The sequence below is a fragment of the Cyclopterus lumpus genome, chromosome 8, assembly GCF_009769545.1.
Source record: "Cyclopterus lumpus isolate fCycLum1 chromosome 8, fCycLum1.pri, whole genome shotgun sequence".
In the NCBI taxonomy this organism is placed as follows: domain Eukaryota; kingdom Metazoa; phylum Chordata; class Actinopteri; order Perciformes; family Cyclopteridae; genus Cyclopterus; species Cyclopterus lumpus.
This window is the reverse complement of record NC_046973.1, coordinates 16,846,308-16,865,781: the sequence shown is the minus strand read 5'-3', so window position 1 is coordinate 16,865,781 and position 19,474 is coordinate 16,846,308. Positions and strand designations below refer to the sequence as shown.

The 19,474-nt window shown below is 42.2% G+C and overlaps 1 protein-coding gene across 1 annotated transcript; it reads left to right on the top strand.

Moving 5' to 3' along the window:
• The first annotated feature begins 3,130 nt into the window (after positions 1–3,130).
• On the top strand, positions 3,131–19,047 carry kcnj19a (potassium inwardly rectifying channel subfamily J member 19a). Its single transcript, XM_034539403.1, has 3 exons — positions 3,131–4,156; positions 13,476–13,692; positions 17,712–19,047. Exons 1-3 carry the CDS (start codon positions 3,491–3,493, stop codon positions 18,374–18,376), a joined length of 1,548 nt encoding a protein of 515 aa, XP_034395294.1. The 5' UTR covers positions 3,131–3,490; the 3' UTR covers positions 18,377–19,047.
• The last annotated feature ends 427 nt before the right edge of the window (positions 19,048–19,474 follow it).

Genomic DNA, 19,474 nt, shown 5'->3' with positions numbered 1-19,474 from the left:
CTGCCCTTCGAGTCACGTCATATGCCATTGACTCCACCTTGAAGCGAATGTCGAAGGACACAGACCACAGCTATAGAGGATCACGAACATGAACATTTATTTTTTCATGTCTGAAATCGTCTGTGATTTGTGTATCAGATAACACAGATTGTTATCAATTCTAACTCCTCATTAATAATTCAGCCTGTGCAGCATGTCTTTGTTCCACTCCCTCCTCCCCTAAATCCATTGCAACCTCCCTCCCTCACACACACACACACACATGCACACACACACACACACACACACACACACACACACACACACACACAACCACACAACAAATCATTTTGATATAAACACTGAAATTTCCTCATCCAACATTGGCGGCGAAGAATACTGAACATTCGGGGTTCGGTGTTGCCCCTGTGTGTGTGTGTGTGTGTGTGTGTGTGTGTGTGTGTGTGTGTGTGTGTGTGTGTGTGTGTGTGTGTGTGTGTGTGCGTGTGTGCTGATTTGGATTCCTATCCCTGGGAAAGCCTGATGCCTACACACATAACAGATGGCAATCCTGGCCGTCTACACTCTAATCCTCAATTGTCAGGAGGATCACAGCCGTGTACGAAGTCCCTCTCCTGAGATTGTCCATAACTTGTTAGAAACCTGTGCAGTGGTGAGACTTGAGCTGTGGGGATAAAATAACATTTGGATGATTTTATTTGGTTCACTGATATTTGATATTTGCAAACGCTACAAATTAGAATCAATACTAAACCCATTGTATTAGGTGTTATACAGAAGACAGGGCCTATGTACACTGTAAAATCATTTAGTGATAAAACCAAGTCTGTCTGCACATTCATATGAGTTTCATATGTTTGAATAGGCTTACAATTTTGGTAATTTAAAACATTTTGAAGACATTCATTTAAATGCTGAAAACATATCCAAAATGCAACTAATTTGTGTGCATAAAAAACAGTGCTATATGTGGGGAAATACACTTGTTTGTTTTTTTTGCCAAGAGTTGGATGAGTGAAGTTGCCACACAACCAATGGAGACTCCGATGGAAGTTAATGCTGAAAAACTGTTTGTGTCCCCATTAAAACACGTTTACACAAGAGTTTCTGTATACGGATTTAACAAACGCAATATAACATGTTAATTAGTGAGCTTTAGGGTGCTGGTATGCTGATCATATTTACCTTTAGATAGAGCCAGGATAGCTGCTGTTTTATTAATAAGCATTCATTTTTCCTTTCAAAATAAATGTTACTGTAGGATAGTTATAATTCAAATGCCCTTTTGTTGTTTGATGTCAGTTTTATCACCGACAGCATGGAAGATGAAATATCAGGTCTATAACTAAAAGGTGATACTTAAATAACAAGCTTAATCTGCATTCATTGTATGAAATATTCCAAAATGATCTTGAAATACCCAAATGTCTACAGCATTTCTTTCTCATCTTTCTGTCTAAAGCAGCTGTCTCTCTGGGAGCCCCCCTCCTCTTTGATTTATGACTTAAAGATAATGTTACATGCAGGTCCTTGCCAAATGAGTCCACACAATGCTGATTAAGCCAAACAATTTGTTTAGTACTTTGTCAAGTTAATTATGTGATATTATGAAGCCTGAATGCACACACCCTCATATTTTCTTACTTTAAATAAAAACAAAGTTAAAAAAACTGTGGATCAGTGGTTAGCATGCATGTCTTTCAACCAGGGGGTTTGCGGTTCAATCCCCGCCCTAGTCAATGTGCCCTTGAGCAAGACACTTAACCCTGAATTGTTCCCTGTAGCTGTGTCTACAGTGTATGAATGTAACATGATTGTAAGTTGCTTTGGATAAAAAGCGTCAGCTAAATGACATGTAATGTAATGTAAAAAAAACATGGTATTAATTTAGTTTATGTTTAATTGCTAATTATATACAAAAAGACACGTTAAAGCCAAACATACACCCAGTTGCCATTTAATCAATGCACAGACAACTCTGCATAATGAATTTAAAAGAAAGGCAACTTTGTTTAATTAACTTACCCCTCATAAGCTCTAGTCTCTCTTTTTTTGTGAGATTGTAAATAGTGTCTACAATTTAACAGCTCCCCAAAACAGCAACTAAAAAAAGTACACAGAAGCTAACACTCTTGAAAACCAAGATCCAAAACAGTTCACGACATAATTGATGGATAAAGTGCTCAAATACCTTGCACACGTATATTAAGAGCACTCCATCAATAAATGATTCCATGAACTGATTGTGTTTTTTAAGAGTGCTGGACTCTTTCAAACACTTGAGTGGAGGGTCAGCTGATTAGATCAGTCAAGGGCTTCTTCCTCACACCTCTGTGATTGGAACTGTAATGATGCAGTAGTTAATAAAAGTAGTACTTACAATGCAGACATTTGTGCCTGACTAAAACAAGGGCAAAGAGAGCCAAGGGCGTAGCATCCTTTTTGGGACTGTCCTTTGGGGGGATACATGTCAGGAAATCCTCCTCTCTCGGCCAATCCAATGTCTAAATCAATAAGAAGGCTTCACATGAAAGAGGAGAAGCACAGATATATTGTAAGACTTAAAATAGGCCGAGCCTAAAAAAGTACAGTGTACCTTTTCCATTATTGTTATTTTACTCAACACTGTTACCATAATTTAATTTTCTACACAACGAATCCCTGTAGCCAGTTAGTCAATGCCCCAATATAGACCATGCACTGGCCTGAATTAGATCAAATATGCACTTAAATCGTTCTTCCAGTAGATGGCACAGTTTAACTTGAAAGCAAAGATCCTCCAATTTCATCACTGTGTTCTGTGTCCCTCCGTGCAGTTAATCACACAGAGGGTCATAGCTGTAAGCAGTTATGAGGAATGAATGAATACATTCACTAATGAATTAATATAGAAATTAGGCCATACACTGATTTAATTGACCACATAAACTACACAGAAGAGTCCAATCGTCCACCTCTCTCTCTCTCTATCTCTCTCTCTCTCCACACGCAAACGCAGTCTTGTGTAACTCTCCCCTCCTCGGTCCCTTCCCCCTTCCTCCCCTCCCTCCCTCTCCTCGCATCTCTCCCTCATGCACACACACGCACACACACACACACACACACACACACACACACCTCTCTATTCTCCACAGCCCACCAGAAGCTGTGCATGGTAGACAGCTCCTCGTATTTCACTCCGCTGGTGAGCACCACGCCAGTCAGAGTGAGTGGAGGCTGAGCTGAGCGCACAGATAAAGTCAGCAGTCTTCTGATGTCATGTAAAACAACTGGAAGAACAGTGGATTTTTTTTTTTGGAAAGTAAGAAAGGGATAATATCAGCGCTTTCAGAGCACTGACAAAGGAGTGATTTTTATTCTTATGATATACGTGCGCTAAAGTGGCCATGGCACATTTTACGCACTGCAGAAACTGTGTTCTGGAGGCTCAAATAACCCAAAACATGGATTAAGCAGCCAGTGCTTTTCCGTTTACTTCAGGAGAGTTCAAATGGCGGCACTTCGTAGAAAATTTGGCGAAGACTACCAGGTGGTTAACACAAATCGGGCTACCACTTTTTCTGCTCCGGTGAAGAAGAAACGTCAGCGCTTCGTGGACAAGAACGGCCGCTGCAATGTGCAGCACGGAAACCTCGGCGGAGAGACCAGCAGGTACCTCTCTGACCTCTTCACCACTTTGGTTGACCTAAAGTGGCGATGGAACATGCTCATCTTCATTCTAACATACACGATCGCTTGGCTGGTCATGGCATCGATGTGGTGGATCATCGCTTACATCAGAGGAGATCTGAATCACGGACACGACGCGTCCTACACCCCCTGCGTGGCCAATGTTTACAACTTCCCCTCAGCTTTTCTGTTTTTCATCGAGACTGAGGCCACGATTGGTTACGGCTATCGGTACATTACAGAGAAGTGCCCGGAGGGCATCATCCTCTTCTTGTTCCAGTCGCTGATGGGCTCCATCGTGGACGCTTTCCTCATCGGCTGCATGTTCATAAAAATGTCCCAACCTAAAAAACGCGCAGAGACGCTCATGTTCAGTCAGGACGCCGTGATTTCTCAGCGAGACGGCAAACTGTGCCTCATGTTCCGCGTGGGCAACCTGCGCAACAGCCACATGGTGTCCGCTCAGATCAGGTGCAAACTCATAAAGGTAAGCTCGAGCACCAGAGACTCTCTGATGATAAGAACTCACTGAAAACTAACTCAAGTGTATAGGAGCTCAGGCTGTAAGTAGACGACACTTGCATAATATAACTTCACAGAGTTACATGAACATTGACATGCAATCCAAGGAATGGATAGCATCTTTCAGCACTTTTAAAATCGATAGAGATTTATGCAAAAATATCAAGATAAGGAAAAGTATATAAAGCCAAACAAACAAAAAAAGGCCCCACTCACTACACAATATACACCTTGCCAAACAAAGCCTGGCTTAAGGTAGCATTCCCATACTCCTCCAGTTGCAGGGTGAGCTCACTGGTGCAACTCTGAGGTGGAGTATAGAGGGTCAACACTGCGTCCAGCATCAGTGGTGACACCTGGGCAGATAGGTGTGTATCAGTTTGTGGATGTGGAGTGAGATGGCCCCCAGAGGAAGAAAGTTATGCTCTGTGAATCAACAGTGAGAGGGAGCTTCAGGCGTGACTACAGATCACTAAAGTCAGTAAAAGAGCACTCCTGGGCGAGAGCATGCAGGCATAAAGAGTATTTATGGCACCCATTAAGAAATGCATTATCTTCTTTCTTTTCTTAAGGGGGAATTATTTTTTTTTATAGTTCTGTTCCCTGGGATACAAAATGACACAACAAAAAGGGACATTGAACACAACTGTTTTAGTCACATCATTGTGTGTTTGAATCCGCTGCACTAACTGTGTTGTTGGTTGTCCACGAATGAAGATTTTAGGGGAATACAGCTATAACGTTTTGTTTTTTTTAAATCACACTCTGAAAACAAGCAACAATGCAGAAAATCACCACGGCCCGTAGCACGGTCGACGGACTCCTCTGTGAATTATCGTAATAGAGCTCCTCTTAGCCACGTCCATGTTCAATGTGCAAAATGAGCCATATGGAAGAAAAAACGGCATTAGTTGGGTGCTTGGAGCTTGTTTATGTCTGCGTTCTCCTCTGCGCAGCCACATCGAGCAGCGCTGGTCAGCTTAATGACGCATGCAGGCAGGAAGGACCGAGCTATTCCACAAGCATGGAGGGAGCAAACACCCCCATAGGCATGAAGTACAATCACACATGTCTGCATCGACTTCTCTCCTCTCTCCTGTGAGACGGAAGCGTCTTAAGCAGACTGTCTCCATCTGTGCAACACACCAATGTGATTGTGAGTCTTAGTTCATCAGCACACTGGAACTCAAAGTAATGAGATAGGATTCTTTTTTTTGTTTAAGTAAAGGCACTAGAAGTAGGAGAAAATTAGGATTTGTGTTACTTAAAAAAGGGAATGCATCACTGAGGCTTAGGGGTTTTCTTTTAGACTGTAGAGACACTCGCTTTTACCTTTCCTTCTGGACTGCAAGGAACACAATCAGTATAAATTCCAAGACCTCCCTGACAACCTCACATCTTTACACTCCCTCTCTTTGTGAAATACAATAAATACCATATCCACTGTGTGCTTCTTAGTGTTTCTTTTTCCAGTTTTGCCTCAGGGCTTTAACCTTGTTCTTTCGCTTCAAAGACTCTCTTACTGAGACAGAATTTTTGCAGCAGCTCTGCCAGAGTACATAACACAAAAGACTAAATGAGTCATTGTGCATGAACATAGGCATTGTTTAGTTATTACACATCACACAAAAACGTTATTATTTTTATACTGACTGCTTTCAGTGCACTCCCTGTAAAGAAATGTTGGTGGTGCTGTTGAACTGCAACCCTTTTCAAGTGAAACCTCATCCTATAAAGCACTCAGGCATTAAGCACTTGAACTTGTACAGGAAGTGTGTGTGATCGTGCACGAGAGAGTTTGGGGACATGTTTTTGGGATGATTTGTTCATCAAGCTGCATCAAAAACAGAGTGAATGTAACAGCTCTCTTTAATCATAGACATCTATTCATACTCTTTCTATTCCTTGAGTGCATTGGTGTAATTGGCGTTGCTGTCACAGAACGTTTTTAGTGTAAGTACCAGCCTTTTACTCCCTGAGTGCACTGACCTTTGGTTAGACGTGGGCCTCAGTCCATCTGCCCACAACCAGGTACAGAGCTTTGCTCTTTCCTTTCTATCTGGGCCACGCTGCTCACAAAGCTGTGTCCTAGGGTCACTTAGCCTGGAGTGGAGGGACCGGAGATATGCACCAAGAAGAATGTCATCAATATAATCTTTGGCAGACAATGGCAGTGAGTCCTGGCATGTTACAGACAGCGCCGAGCGGCCCGGACAGAATTCAGCAACATGGTGACCAACTGGCACACATCAGACAGGGTGACAAAGCTGTAGATGCACAAGTCAGCCCTCGGATGAAGCCGCAGCTCTCATTCTGTTCAGCCCAAGTTGCAACTTCACTAGATGTACTATGAGAATATGACTCACTATTACCGGGAGGGTTGGAGAGAGCGGAAGAATTGATTGAAAGTGATGGGAAAGTGGTGAAAGAGCTGGAGAGTGGCTTGCGATAAGAATATGGAAAGATGAAAAGAATTACCAGCACCTTTTTTTCCACCTTAATATTTTCATTGTGAGGGGGGTGCCTTCTATTTCAGAGACATACAAGGGAGAGAAATCCTCTCGGCCGTATGTCTTCTCAGAGGATTGCAGGATGGGCTATAAACACAAGTCACTAAATCTGGAATTCATTTCCATTTCTTATCTAATAAGAATAGAGATGCAATTATACTATCAGGTTGTGGATGGCTAGAGAAAGGCATTGAAGCCATGCAGTCATTGATTAAAGAGCCCCAGAGTCTACACAGTTGAATAGGATGCCAACTTGTGCATGCTCAAAAAACACACACACATGTACACACAAAATCTTCTTAGGTTTTTCTCACCAAGGCATTCGTAAGCAGGCACCACGCGTGAGGTGGAGTGTGCATTAGTGGTAATGTGTAAGGCCAGTAGAATGAAGTCTAAAATAATGCATTATTATTATTTTTGGATGAACACTACATCTTCAGGCTCCCGTCTATCATATTGGATGAGCTGTGTTACAGTATTTTTTCCTACCCAAGGAGAAATCAGAGGTAGCACATTTGCAACAAAACAGGTTTTTGACCAAGAACATTGTGACACCATTTCTGCCACAACAGCCACTAAAAGTCATTAAGAGTCACATCGAGGTCTAAAACACTTTCTGTGGAAGGAAACCAAACCAGAGCACAACACATAAAGTAGGTACACGGCATCCACAACACACATCTAATAGCAGTTTTGGTTTGACCACCTAATCAGTATGCCTTCACATGAGTTTGAATCCAATTGCTCACGACAATAAGTGTTGCACATTGTAAACTTCGGCCTCACCTCAATGTTTTCATATTGCAAACATAAATAAGTTGAAAAATGTTGTCATCCAAAACCAATGTGAATTTCCTAAACCTTCGGTGGGCCATCCGTGTGTGTGTGTGTGTGTCACCGTAGTGAGTTTCTGACATTCGTGAGTTGGAAACGCGAACAGCAATTGGTCATTCCGAATTTTGGACGATTCACGATGCAGACAGCAGTTCTAAGAGAAGAACAGACGCAGCAGAAAACTGAATTATGTGCGGGAACAGCTCATTTATGCTCACATAAACCTGAAAACAGCCAGCAGACACATCTTCATGGATTTGCCCACAGATTTCTGCGTTATTGTGTGAAAGGATAACGAACAACAATATAAATATCTAGTTCTAAGCAAGGTTATAATACATTTAAATTAGCTTTTAGTTTTCATTTTATTTTCGTCTTCACTTGATTTTATTTTTGGTTTATATTAAGTTTTAATTTTACAGTTCTTTTAGTTTGTTTTTGTTATGGCCATAATGTCTCAGAAGTATATAGCTCCAAATATATGAAATACATGGTTGGAGAACTGTGTAGGAATGGCCATTATGGCACACAGTTAAAGACATTAAAGGGGCAACTTTCTTTTGCCTCAGAGTTTCTTTCTGATCACTCATTGTAAATGTTAGTACAGATAATCACACAGGTGTTTTGTTCATAGAATAGTGAATTGGAGGAGCACAGGAATGTCTGCTCACCTGGTGAACAGGTTTCTTTAATGAGTTTCAATCAAATCACTGCGTACTGCTCGCTGAAATGTCTGAAAATATAAACACAGTGTGAGTGACTATGGATCAAAAGAGAGGACACAACAGAGGCTCCATGCAGAGGCCGTGTCTTTGATGGTGACTGCGACGCACCAATTAGTTTTGTGTTATTTTAACCAAAAGAAGCAAACCAACCAAATCCTACTTTCGTTATATGATGTTCAGTTTGTGATTAAAATATTTTGACTCTTTATGATTGTTTTTGAGGCTGTAGTTTTTTGGTGGAGCTGCATTGCATTATACAGTTTCAGTTATTTAGCTTATACCCTCATTGATATGAGATGAGATGAACCAAATAATGCAACTCCTGTCAGTCTAATACAACAGTGCTGCAGGATGATGTACTTTTTTAACCAACCCCGTGAGTTTGTATGGCCCTGGGTCCCATGACAAAAAATGCCAACGGGGACCTTTGCAGAAAATTATTTATTTATTTATTAATCATTTATTTTAGGATACAACGCAGCGGTGAAGGTGCAGTCGTCGGCGTGATGAAGTAGACGTGTAAAAGCCTAGAAAAACAAGCGTTATATTTACTGATGTATTTTATGTTGTAGAACCAAATGTTAAAATCGTTTAAGCCTGTGCGAACCACAGACCTTATTACAGAAATCAAACCAAAAACCCATGAATTTTACTTTGAGAAAAAATACTGACTCCTTTCGTGGTTTCAGGATTGATTCCTGCAGCACTCTCTCTATTCAAGAGTACACACACTCCAGCCTCCAGTATGACCGTACAATTGAATCAAGAAACATCTCCAAAAAAAAGTAAACCTGCAGCATATCCTACCTTATAATGTTCAGTTTATTAGGTACACCTAAATAAATGCAGCCTGAGTGTTAACTTTGACACACGTACAGTACATGTTTACATGATTCCTGTTTATGAGACGAGGAGAAAAGCGTCACTCATTGGTCATTTTGACCAATTCATCTACATCCGTCTTGGCTGAATTGTGTGAAATGTTAGGTGGCCCAACCATTCTAAATGGACTGAGTAGGCAGACAGTACCTGGTGATACGGCTGGCTTCCCAGTCGACCTGATTGCCAACAAGCTCCTCCGACCCCCTCACAGGCTCCTGATTGATGATGGCTCGGCAGAGCATGGAGTAGAAAGGACGATCGGGCCACTATAGGTCTAATCCATTTTATTTATCACACCTCCTGTCTTCATCCATAAGCATTATTCACCCCACTGAAACACTTCTTTTGTGAACCATGAAGCCTTTCTAATGATAATGAGCAGCTGACAGGTTGACTGGGTCGGTGAGTAGTCAGACGTGTGTGTGTGTGTGTGTGCACGTCGAGTGTTTCTGCTGCACAATTTGCCCAAAAGCATTGCAAACGTCCCTGTTGTAATACATTAGAGCTCAGGGAGAATGCTGGAGTGTTGAATTTACATGGAAAAAAAAAAACAGCAGTAGACAAGGTTCAAGGTTCAAGGTTTTCTATTTGCCATCTGTGCCTAGACCAGCAGTCCAGACACATCGGAATTATTTTTGCAGGGTTCTCCGAGTCCAAGCTCAGCTATCTCAGAATCTGTGTGCAGAAGAAGCGTAGGAGAGTGCCAACGGGGTCTGTGTAAGGCGCTTTGCCTGTCAATGTTTGCATATAGTCATCCATCATTTTAATCTTCAGCGGCAATGACAGAAAGTGAAATGTAGAATTTCCCTTAGCCAGCATTGGGTAACCCACATCCACGCAAGCAGTATTCAGCAGCCTGTAAGCACCTGAACAATGCCATGAAAGTGGTTCCCCAACATGCATCCAGAAGAGCAGCTCATTGATATGGAAATAGAATGTTTTCTGGCAACGCAAAGCCCGATTACTCACACTTCATTCACAATTTGCTTCTCGGAGGGATACACTATAGGGCAATGTCACTGGGAGGTCAGGATAAAGGCGTTGACTGGTAGCTTGCTGCTGCAGTGCAGAAGAAGTTTGGATGATTGTCATATTCATTGAATGTGTTGTAACTCTGTAATGCTGTTCATTCTGTACACATGACATCTATTGCTTCTGTCCGGGGAGAGGGATCCTCTTCTGTTGCTCTCCTTAAGGTTTCTTCCCTTTTATCCTTGTGAAATGTTTTTTTCAATTTTTTTGGGGAAGTTTTTCCTGATCCGATGTGAGGTCCTGGGACAGGGATGTCGTATGTGTACACATTGCAAAGCCCTCTGAGGCAAATTTGTAATTTGTGATATTGGGCTATACACAATAAACAGAATTGAATTGAATTGAATTGAATGATTGGGAAGGTTTGCGCAGAGATGTAGTAAACCCCCAAAAATTGAACATAAACATAAATCACTATCTTTTTATCCTTTTCCAACAATGATAAAAAAAACAACTTCTAAATGATGCCATAAGCATCCTACCATTATCATTTTATGAAATTGGAGCACAAGTATTCCGGCAGTTGTTCAAAACAGTTCTTATAGTTGTTTTAAACTTATTAATGTCAATTGTCTGCTCATGTTTGTGTTCTGTATACCCACATTGCCATCCACCATAGAGTATTTTTTACCTTTCCAACCCCCAAAAAAACACAAGAGCAAAAATGTAAGGAATTAATGAATCAGTGTGTTTGTCCACGTTCCACTTTCAGCTTCACAGCGGCTCCTCAGAAGCTATGGGTGACGTCTCGAGGACGACGTCCATATTTTAAAGTCCTTAAAAGCTTTTTTTGTGGCCGGTTGGCCTACTTAAAGAAGGAATACGTAAGCCTCCTGGAGCTCTTTAGAAAAGACCGACTTTCTCTTCGGCATGACGGCTAACAGTTAGTGTTCTGACAGGTTCTGTCAGAAAGACAAGCAATTGTCTTAGCAACAGCCCTGACAATGACGCACTGATTGATTGACATGGACCTACAGACGAATGGGTGTTTAATTCAGAGCGGGACAGAACATGATAAACGTCTCACTAAGCATTGAAAACGGGGGATATTATAATTCATAATTCCAATAGTAACAATTTGGTTGTGACTGTTAAAAAACGGGGGACATTCTAGTGATATACATATTTTTTTTATAGATGGTGGTTCCAGCTTGAGACCGGTACAAACCCAGACATTACATTATATTACATTACATGTCATTTAGCTGACGCTTTTATCCAAAGCGACTTACAATAAGTGCATTAAACCATGAGTCCAAACTCAGAACAACAAGAATCAAGCAAGTACAATTTCTTCAATAACGTTAAACTACAGTATACTATCCGTAAGTGCCATTTAAGTGCTACTAAAGTGCTAAACAACAAAGTGCTATCGGTAAGGGAAATTTAAGTGCTACTACGGCTCTACCCTCCCTATTCAAGGTATAGTCGAAAAAGACAAACTGGGACCCCGTATTATAACATGCTACCTAGCTTACCGCCTACAGTAATAACATCGTCGAGGCTTACACGTTAGGCTTGTTCGAACTAAATAAGTGTGTGATCTTACATTTTTCCCTTTCAAACTTAAAACACATAGGGCTACGCTACTCAAAGGCTGCAACGTGAATGGGAGACCAGATGAGTTAAAAGGAATAAATAAACACATTTATTCAAAAGAAGAACATGAACTCAACAAAACAAACACGTAGAGTCAGTCATCAGTAATGTCAGCATGTGTGGAAATGTGTGGAGCAAAGGAAACAAAACAGCAGATGTGTGTGTGTGTGTGGGGGGGGGGGTGCAGTAACACAGATGTAACTGATAGAAGTTACAGTGTGCTAAAAGTCAAAGGTTTTCCACTTTTCATTTATGATCATCACATTTTGGGCCTGAACAAACAGATATAGATGACACTGACTCAGCGATAAAGGCTGAAAGAGGAAATTGCCTTTGAGGAAATAATGTGTCGATCATTTTAGGATTAACGAGAGCAAGAGACCCAACAACGACAGAAAGGGTTGCAGATAAGGGGTGGGACTGTGTGTGTGTGTGTGTGTGTGTGTGTGTAGGAGATCATGATGACGCTGTGTGTGTAGGTGGTGGGTGGCTGGTATAGCCAATTATTGGTTGGCGGTGAAACAATGTAGAAAAATAGAAATATAAAAAAATGCTATTGCTATTCAATCCACGAGGAGCATATCAATTGTACACAGATTTTTTAATTTTTAATTTTAATGTTAAAAAATAAAGTTTCCTGAGTAGACAAATTGTTGTGATGCTATCTTAAGTCGAAAAATAAGTTACCGTGCAGACAATCTGAACCTTTAAAAGTCAGATGCTTCTTCTTAAATGACACAGAAATAACAAGTTTCCTTTCAAGTTTTTAGATTGAAATATTAAGATTACAAAATGCCGCCGACCCCTTCTCTGACAGCGGGATGTAAGAAAATGGCCAAAAAATGAAGCGAAAGTGCAAGAAAGGGTAACACGGAGGCTGCTAAGTGAGGGAAGCAAACCTCAAGATAAATGGTGAACAGATTGATTCGACAGGTCACGACGGGAAAGGAGAAAATAGACCCAGGACCTTGGTGGTGAACGCCAACATCATCTGCGCAATAAAAAGGCAAGAAATGTCCAAACACGGCTGTCTCATACGTCCACCTGCAAGTTCCTTTGGAAATCAAAGAGAAAGTGCGAAGTCTGTGGCCACTGCAAATAGGGATATTTTTTTTCCAGCACCCAGCACCCCACTAGACTGAATGTTTAGGTGCTTTTACAACTGTAGTTCTATTTTCTTTAGAAATATTGCTTATAAAATCCAATGAACTGATACATATAGTATATACAGTGACGTACAACAAAGTAGTATCTAATTGGGGTCTATTGGGAGTTGTTATTGGTTCCACCAGCCATCTAACATCTCAAGTGGTTTCTTTAAGTACGTTTGAGGCCCAAAGAGGGGAAATTATCGCCTCTGATTCATCTTATCTCAGATTCACCCTTGGTTGGAGGTTGTAATAAAAACTACCTCGAGCAGCTTCAACAGTAAAAGGCTGTATTAACAATCTAATAATGTCATATATAATAATAAACCAATAACAGGACATTGTTATGCAGAACAAGTACTTGTAGTTTTGATACTTTAAATCCATGTTGCTGCATTTTGAATGCAGTATTTCTGTTTCATGTGTGCCAGAACAAGAATATTTACCTTACGGTGACATGCATCTAATCCTCTCTTTCCTGTCTTTATTTAACTTTCTTATTTCTTCTCTCTCTCTCTCTCTCTCTCGCTCTCTCTTTCTCTCCTGTCTTTCAGTCTCGTCAGACACCTGAGGGCGAGTTCCTGCCTCTGGACCAGTGTGAACTGGATGTTGGCTTTGGGACGGGTGCAGACCAGCTCTTCTTGGTGTCCCCTCTCACCATTTGCCATGAAATCAATCCCAAGAGCCCCTTTTTCGACTTATCTCAGCGCTCTCTCATGAATGAACAGTTTGAAATTGTTGTTATCCTCGAGGGCATCGTGGAAACCACTGGTGAGGGACTCTTCCTGACCTAAACTCATTTTCCCTTCACTTCCATCCCATTCTCATTTCTACCTTTCTTCACTCCTCTCTAATCTAAATCTAAATGTCTATTTCAATATGAACCCACATAACACGCCTGTCTAATAGATACTTGTGACGTAAACTCTGTGAAATGTCCACGATTCTCGGTTTTGACATATTTAAAGAAAAAGAATTAGAACAACACATGAGAATGACACCCTGAATGAATTATGAGGGATATTTTATTCATTCAAAATCGGTTTACGGCCACCCTATTTATTATAACGCCTTGTGGTCCTAGGTCACTTTGATGAATGACCCAAGTTTTAGTCAAAGTTCCACTCCAATTTTCAGACGACAACTAAGAGCAGAGGTAATTCCGAGCCTGTGAGACATTGTTATGTAGCCGCCACTCTGAACCACGGGGCAGCCATGCTGCAGCACTCTCGGGGACAATGCCGTTCTCTCTGTTGCATTTGAAACAGAACGATTCTTCCCCTCAAACACAAATAAATCCATCTCCCCCATAACCCTCTTTTTGCCGCTACTGCAGAAGAATCCACAGAGCTGAATAGGCTTAGAGCAGTGGGGACGGATCAGCAGGGAGGCGTAGAGGCTTGCAGGCAACACGATCTGTGCTCCGTTGATAATATCATTACATCAGGGCGCAGACACAAGTTTAGAGTCGCAGTGCTGTGGCACTCAGATCCGAGGAGTAAAGGAGGAAAGCCCCGGCAGTGTAACCCTTCGGTGGCCACGATGTCCTATCATGCTCCCAGTAACACGCCTCCCATTAAACCCAACACATTAAGAGGTGTCCCCTCGTCTCCCGAACTCATTCCAAGTATGTTTCAACCAGACAGATTAAAATGCAGTCACTCTGTAATATTTGTCAGTTTTAGTTTGTGTCTTGGAGAAATGAGCAGAAAGAGATTTTGCTTTCTCCCTCATACGTATAAATAGAACATATAACTTCCGCAGTTACAGTGTTGGCAAAGCATTTTCACTTTATTGATTTTAAACATTTCTTTGTTGAGAAAGAAATAATAGCAACAACTATTTCAAGCCATCCTCTAATAAAGCAGTCCTGACAATTCGTGGACAAGACATTGGACAATAACATCAAACAATCCACAACAATCAATAGAGACATATTCAATATACAGTAGAATATAGAAGATTACATCAGATTAGATTATATTCAACTTTATTGTCATTGCACATGTACAGAGCAACGAAGTGCAAAAGAGAGTACAACAGTATATACAGATTATAAAATACAAATACAGATGAAATTAACATTAAATAGTGCAGAATATAAACGGAGACTACTATAAATGGAAACTATCTAGGGTTGCTAGTGCAAATTTTCAGTGCATAGAAGAATATAAAATATAAAATGAAGTGCGCAGACAAATAGATAACAGGACTTTATTAAACAAGTGTAATGTAAGTGTAATGTTAAAGTGTATTTCAATATGAAGTATGAAGGGATGTGCAGGATATGAGGCCTAGCTTTGCTCATATTTGGGATATGACGTTTCGCTGCAACACAGAGAAATCAGGGCTTTTCATATCCCCGAATACATCATGAATATTAGTAACCCGGTTACTAATTATTTCTATTTGCCGCCGTGATCCTGACTGAAACGAACCGACCAACGCTCAACATTTTCAACCACTTTACTGCTAATTTCCACTCGCCAACAGCTTTCTGCTCTGAGCTTATCCGCAGTCTCCCTCACACTTTCGAGGCCCTGAGCGATTCCTGAATCAGCTCCACGACTCCTCTGACTCTGTCCTCCACTGGTGTCAGCCTGTCCCCGTCAGTCAGGACAAGGGAGCAGTGGGTGCAGATAAGCAGGCTCTGTCATTACCGAGAGCTTCGTTTCATCGGCGCTCCGGAAATTATTAGATGCTTTGCGCTGCCTCTGTGTGTTTCTGTCATGTCACTTGAAACCGTTGCCTAGAGATAAGGGGTAAACATGCAACAAATTCTCCAGGTAACATATTAAACGTTTTCACATAAACGGGATAAGGGCTTATCCGTGGGTTTCCTAAAAGAGGCTACGGTGGATACTTCAAAAACAGGATGATGAATGGGATACTCTAAAATGGACCCATGCAAATCATACGAGAATCCCACGTATACGAATACAAAAAGAAATCTGCCTTGGTCCAAAAAAGATCACAGGATAGTATTATTTAAAATACTTCAAACAAACACAAACAGAGAGAGAGAGAGAACCCCCAACACTGGTATGGCAGCATGAATCACCAAGTAACCAGGAGCTGGAGCCTAAAGATCAGCAATCAATACCATTTTCACCTGGATGTCAAAGTTCAAACTCCCAGTCTCGTCTCCAAAAACCACATGTTTCTCCTGTGATAATTATGAGGTACCAACTGATCAGGAGTGATAGTCAGTTTGTTCATATCCGCTCAGACCAGAGACGTGTGGCAGTAAAACCGGAGCCTACCTGAACCTGATACCTGCACATATGTTGGACCCGGATTCTATGGCGTAGGTCCCTAGAGGGCCGTGGAGAAGGTGTTTGCAAACCATTGAGTCAACAAGGCTTGGTGTAATTCCCTTGACTTTCTTGTTGTTGCTCTGGCATATCAACCCACATCTGTAGGTTACACTATCCCTCACGTGAAAGGCAAAGCGCCTTTTAATTTAACGCCAGATGCCGTAAACATTAACCAGCGAGGTGAAAACCCGCGTGATGCTGAACGATGGAACCAATTGGCACGCCCGTCGGGCTCTAAACCCTCAAGCTTCTACTGCACCCGTATGACTGCAGTCTAATGCGTGATACACACGTTATTGTCCTGGTGAGAGAAGCGAAAACAGCTGGTACACTATCCTGGACTCGCCCTTGTGATTAAAGCCAAGCATCTGGGCTAATTAAGAATACAGATGAGCTTTGTGTAAATGTACAAATAACCTTTCTATGGATGAAGATGACTAGTGAGCCTGGAATAGCATCAGGCTATGACATAACATATCATCCCTCAGAGGGACGGGCTCAGACTCCTACTCTACAGCAAACTGTAGTGTTTACAGGAAAAGCTCACGTGGAAGCAGAGCCGCTGCATCATAAAGAATATGGTCTAAGTGCTTATTGATCACAAACGACCTCAAACAAACATCTAAATGTCAAGACAATTAACTAACAGGAGTTCAAATGGAATACAAGTGTGTTAAGATGTATGCATGCTGTTATACCCCTGTATGCAGGAGACACACAGGCACTAACGTTAATATAGAAACTCGAAACAACATGATGGATGATGGATAAACAACTGCAAAAAGAGCATGACATCAGTTTGTCAATTGATGATTGTGTTTGACATGAACAGAGATTCAGGCCAGCGCGAATCACAATCAACACCATAAGTTGCATAGATACATGTACAGACAGTATCTATTGATGAGTGAAATGTGACGGGGGACTGTTTATTACGTTGGCCAGATTTAAACTGGTAATTATCACGACCGACACAAGCGACACTGATAACAAGCATCTCTCACCTCTCATCCATATCAACAGCCAACACACCACTCAGCATTGCATGGAAGCAAACGGCGCAGCTTTGAACAAGGAGGAATATTTAAAGTCAGATAAATGTTGCTCTCTGAAATGATACATAAGATGTCCTTTTTCTCAAATATGTTAATATGTTTCAGCGCATCCGAGGTGACGTGCTTTAAAATATGAGGAGACCTAGAGTAGTAATAGCTGGTTAACTGCTTTCATGAGCCATTTAGAAAATGGTAAGAATCCTTCCCATAGCGTAAATGACTGCATTCAATCTCCAGTATGTGACGACATGAGACGAGGTGGTAGACTACACAGTGACCTCATAAGCAATAAAGAAGAGCAGAGTGGGGGAAGAAAAGATAATGGGAGGGAATGCTGCCCTTTCACATTCCTCCTTAACAGACAATGATTTGCTTTGCTAAACCCATTCAATAATACCACCCTGTCACCCTCTTGAAGGTATGACATGCCAGGCCCGGACGTCATACACCGAGGATGAGGTTTTATGGGGCCATCGCTTCTTGCCGGTGATGTCCTTGGAGGAGGGCTTTTTCAGGGTAGACTACTCTCAGTTCCACAGCACATTTGAGGTACCCACACCACCGTACAGCGTCAAGGAGTATGAAGAGAAGAACGCCCTGCCCTCGCCTCCATACACTCCCACTCCCGCACTGACCGAGAGCCACGGCGCCCGGCGTGGCCGGGTGTTTTCAGTGGACTGCATCAACATATCAGAGGACAGGAGGCGGGGGACCGGGGGTCGACTGCCGAGCAAGCTGCAGAGGATGAGTTCATCCGGGAAGGAGGACCTGCAGAGGAAGGTGCTTCTGCTCAGCTCCCAGCACTCGGAGAAGGCCTGCAGCACAGGAGACCTGCCCCTAAAGCTGCAGCGCCTCAGCGCCGCGCAAGGACCCGAGGCGGAGAGTCGACTGCACCTCAATTCGCTCAAGGTGGGCTTCGAACCCATGACCCAGTCTACTGGAGACTTGTACCAGCATAGCCTAGTGCCCACACCCACACTGTCGCCTGCCCCGGTGCCCATGCACAGCCCGCTGCCCTCAGCTAGAGGGAGGCCAGAGGACAACCTGCCAGCAAAGCTGCGGAGGATGAACGCTGACCGGTGAAACCCAGACAGTCCCACAGCAGCCGCCTCCCACTGGCCTCTGATAACAGACAGACCGGAGGACTCGCGCATGGAAGCTGATTCAGAGGTCTACTTTCAGCGTGGATAGGATGAAATCAGAATGCTTTTTTCTGACCATTAATTGAAACTGACACTTGACGCAATTTACTGGAATTACTGTGATTTTTGTGTTTCATAGCATTCATGCAGGTTTTGTGACACGAGACACAAGAAGAAGAAAAACTACAAACGTCATGCTTAATTTGAACTCGACACATTCTCACTGCCACCTCGTCAAATAGCGCCGCTTGGTCAGTTCACCTTGAGAGACGAGACGCACCTGACCGTCTACTATTGCCACGGGAGGGTTTACATTGGATTGAGTGCCCGGTGTCCTCGCATACAGCCACTAAAGGGGGTGTGGCCCGATGCCAAGGGGAACTGGCAAAGCAGAGGCTTTTTGACGAGTTGGGAATGACAATGGCTTGGCGAACTTGATCATTCTGCAAGAGTTGTACACTAAATCCATGTATGCACCACTACACTTAATAGTACATTTTAGCTCTAAATATAAATGATATAAGGATGATAATAAATGCTGTTGATCTTTCTCTTCCTTGTGTTTTCATTTATGTCACAACATAAATAAATAAAAAGTGTTTCCCAGATATCAATAAGTAATCCAGCAATGTAATTACGTTTTAACAGGCTGTTGTTAATGCACTTCTTTTGTCCCCTTGGCAAGCAACACTTTTCTCACTCGATAGTGCATACAGGAGATAGAGTGAGATAATGAGCGACGCTACTGCTGAGAGGGGAAAAAAAAGTGTGTTTATCGGAGAATGGAGGCTGATTATCGTCAACACATCGTTGCAGACGGGAGTAACGTGGTCAGACGAACACACGCACAGACAATGGAGTATGTGGTCTTGGCTTAGATTCCATTTATCCAGGTATGAACATGTGCAGATTTTATTTTAGGTCAAATTTGTGCGATTAGAGACCTGCCGTGTGGCACAATGGGACCAAAAGAACAAACTGAGATTAAAGGAACAGACACTGGGCCAAATCCTGGTATTAACACACACCGCACCGTACA

What these genes read in the sequence shown, in the direction of transcription:
- kcnj19a (XM_034539403.1), top strand. Translation starts at nt 3,491, where the DNA reads ATGGCGGCACTTCGTAGAAAATTTGGCGAAGACTACCAGGTGGTTAAC. An exon ending in TCAGGTGCAAACTCATAAAG is followed by an intron (nt 4,157 to 13,475) that starts GTAAGCTCGAGC and finishes CCTGTCTTTCAG; the next exon opens with TCTCGTCAGACACCTGAGGG. An exon ending in GGGCATCGTGGAAACCACTG is followed by an intron (nt 13,693 to 17,711) that starts GTGAGGGACTCT and finishes ACCCTCTTGAAG; the next exon opens with GTATGACATGCCAGGCCCGG.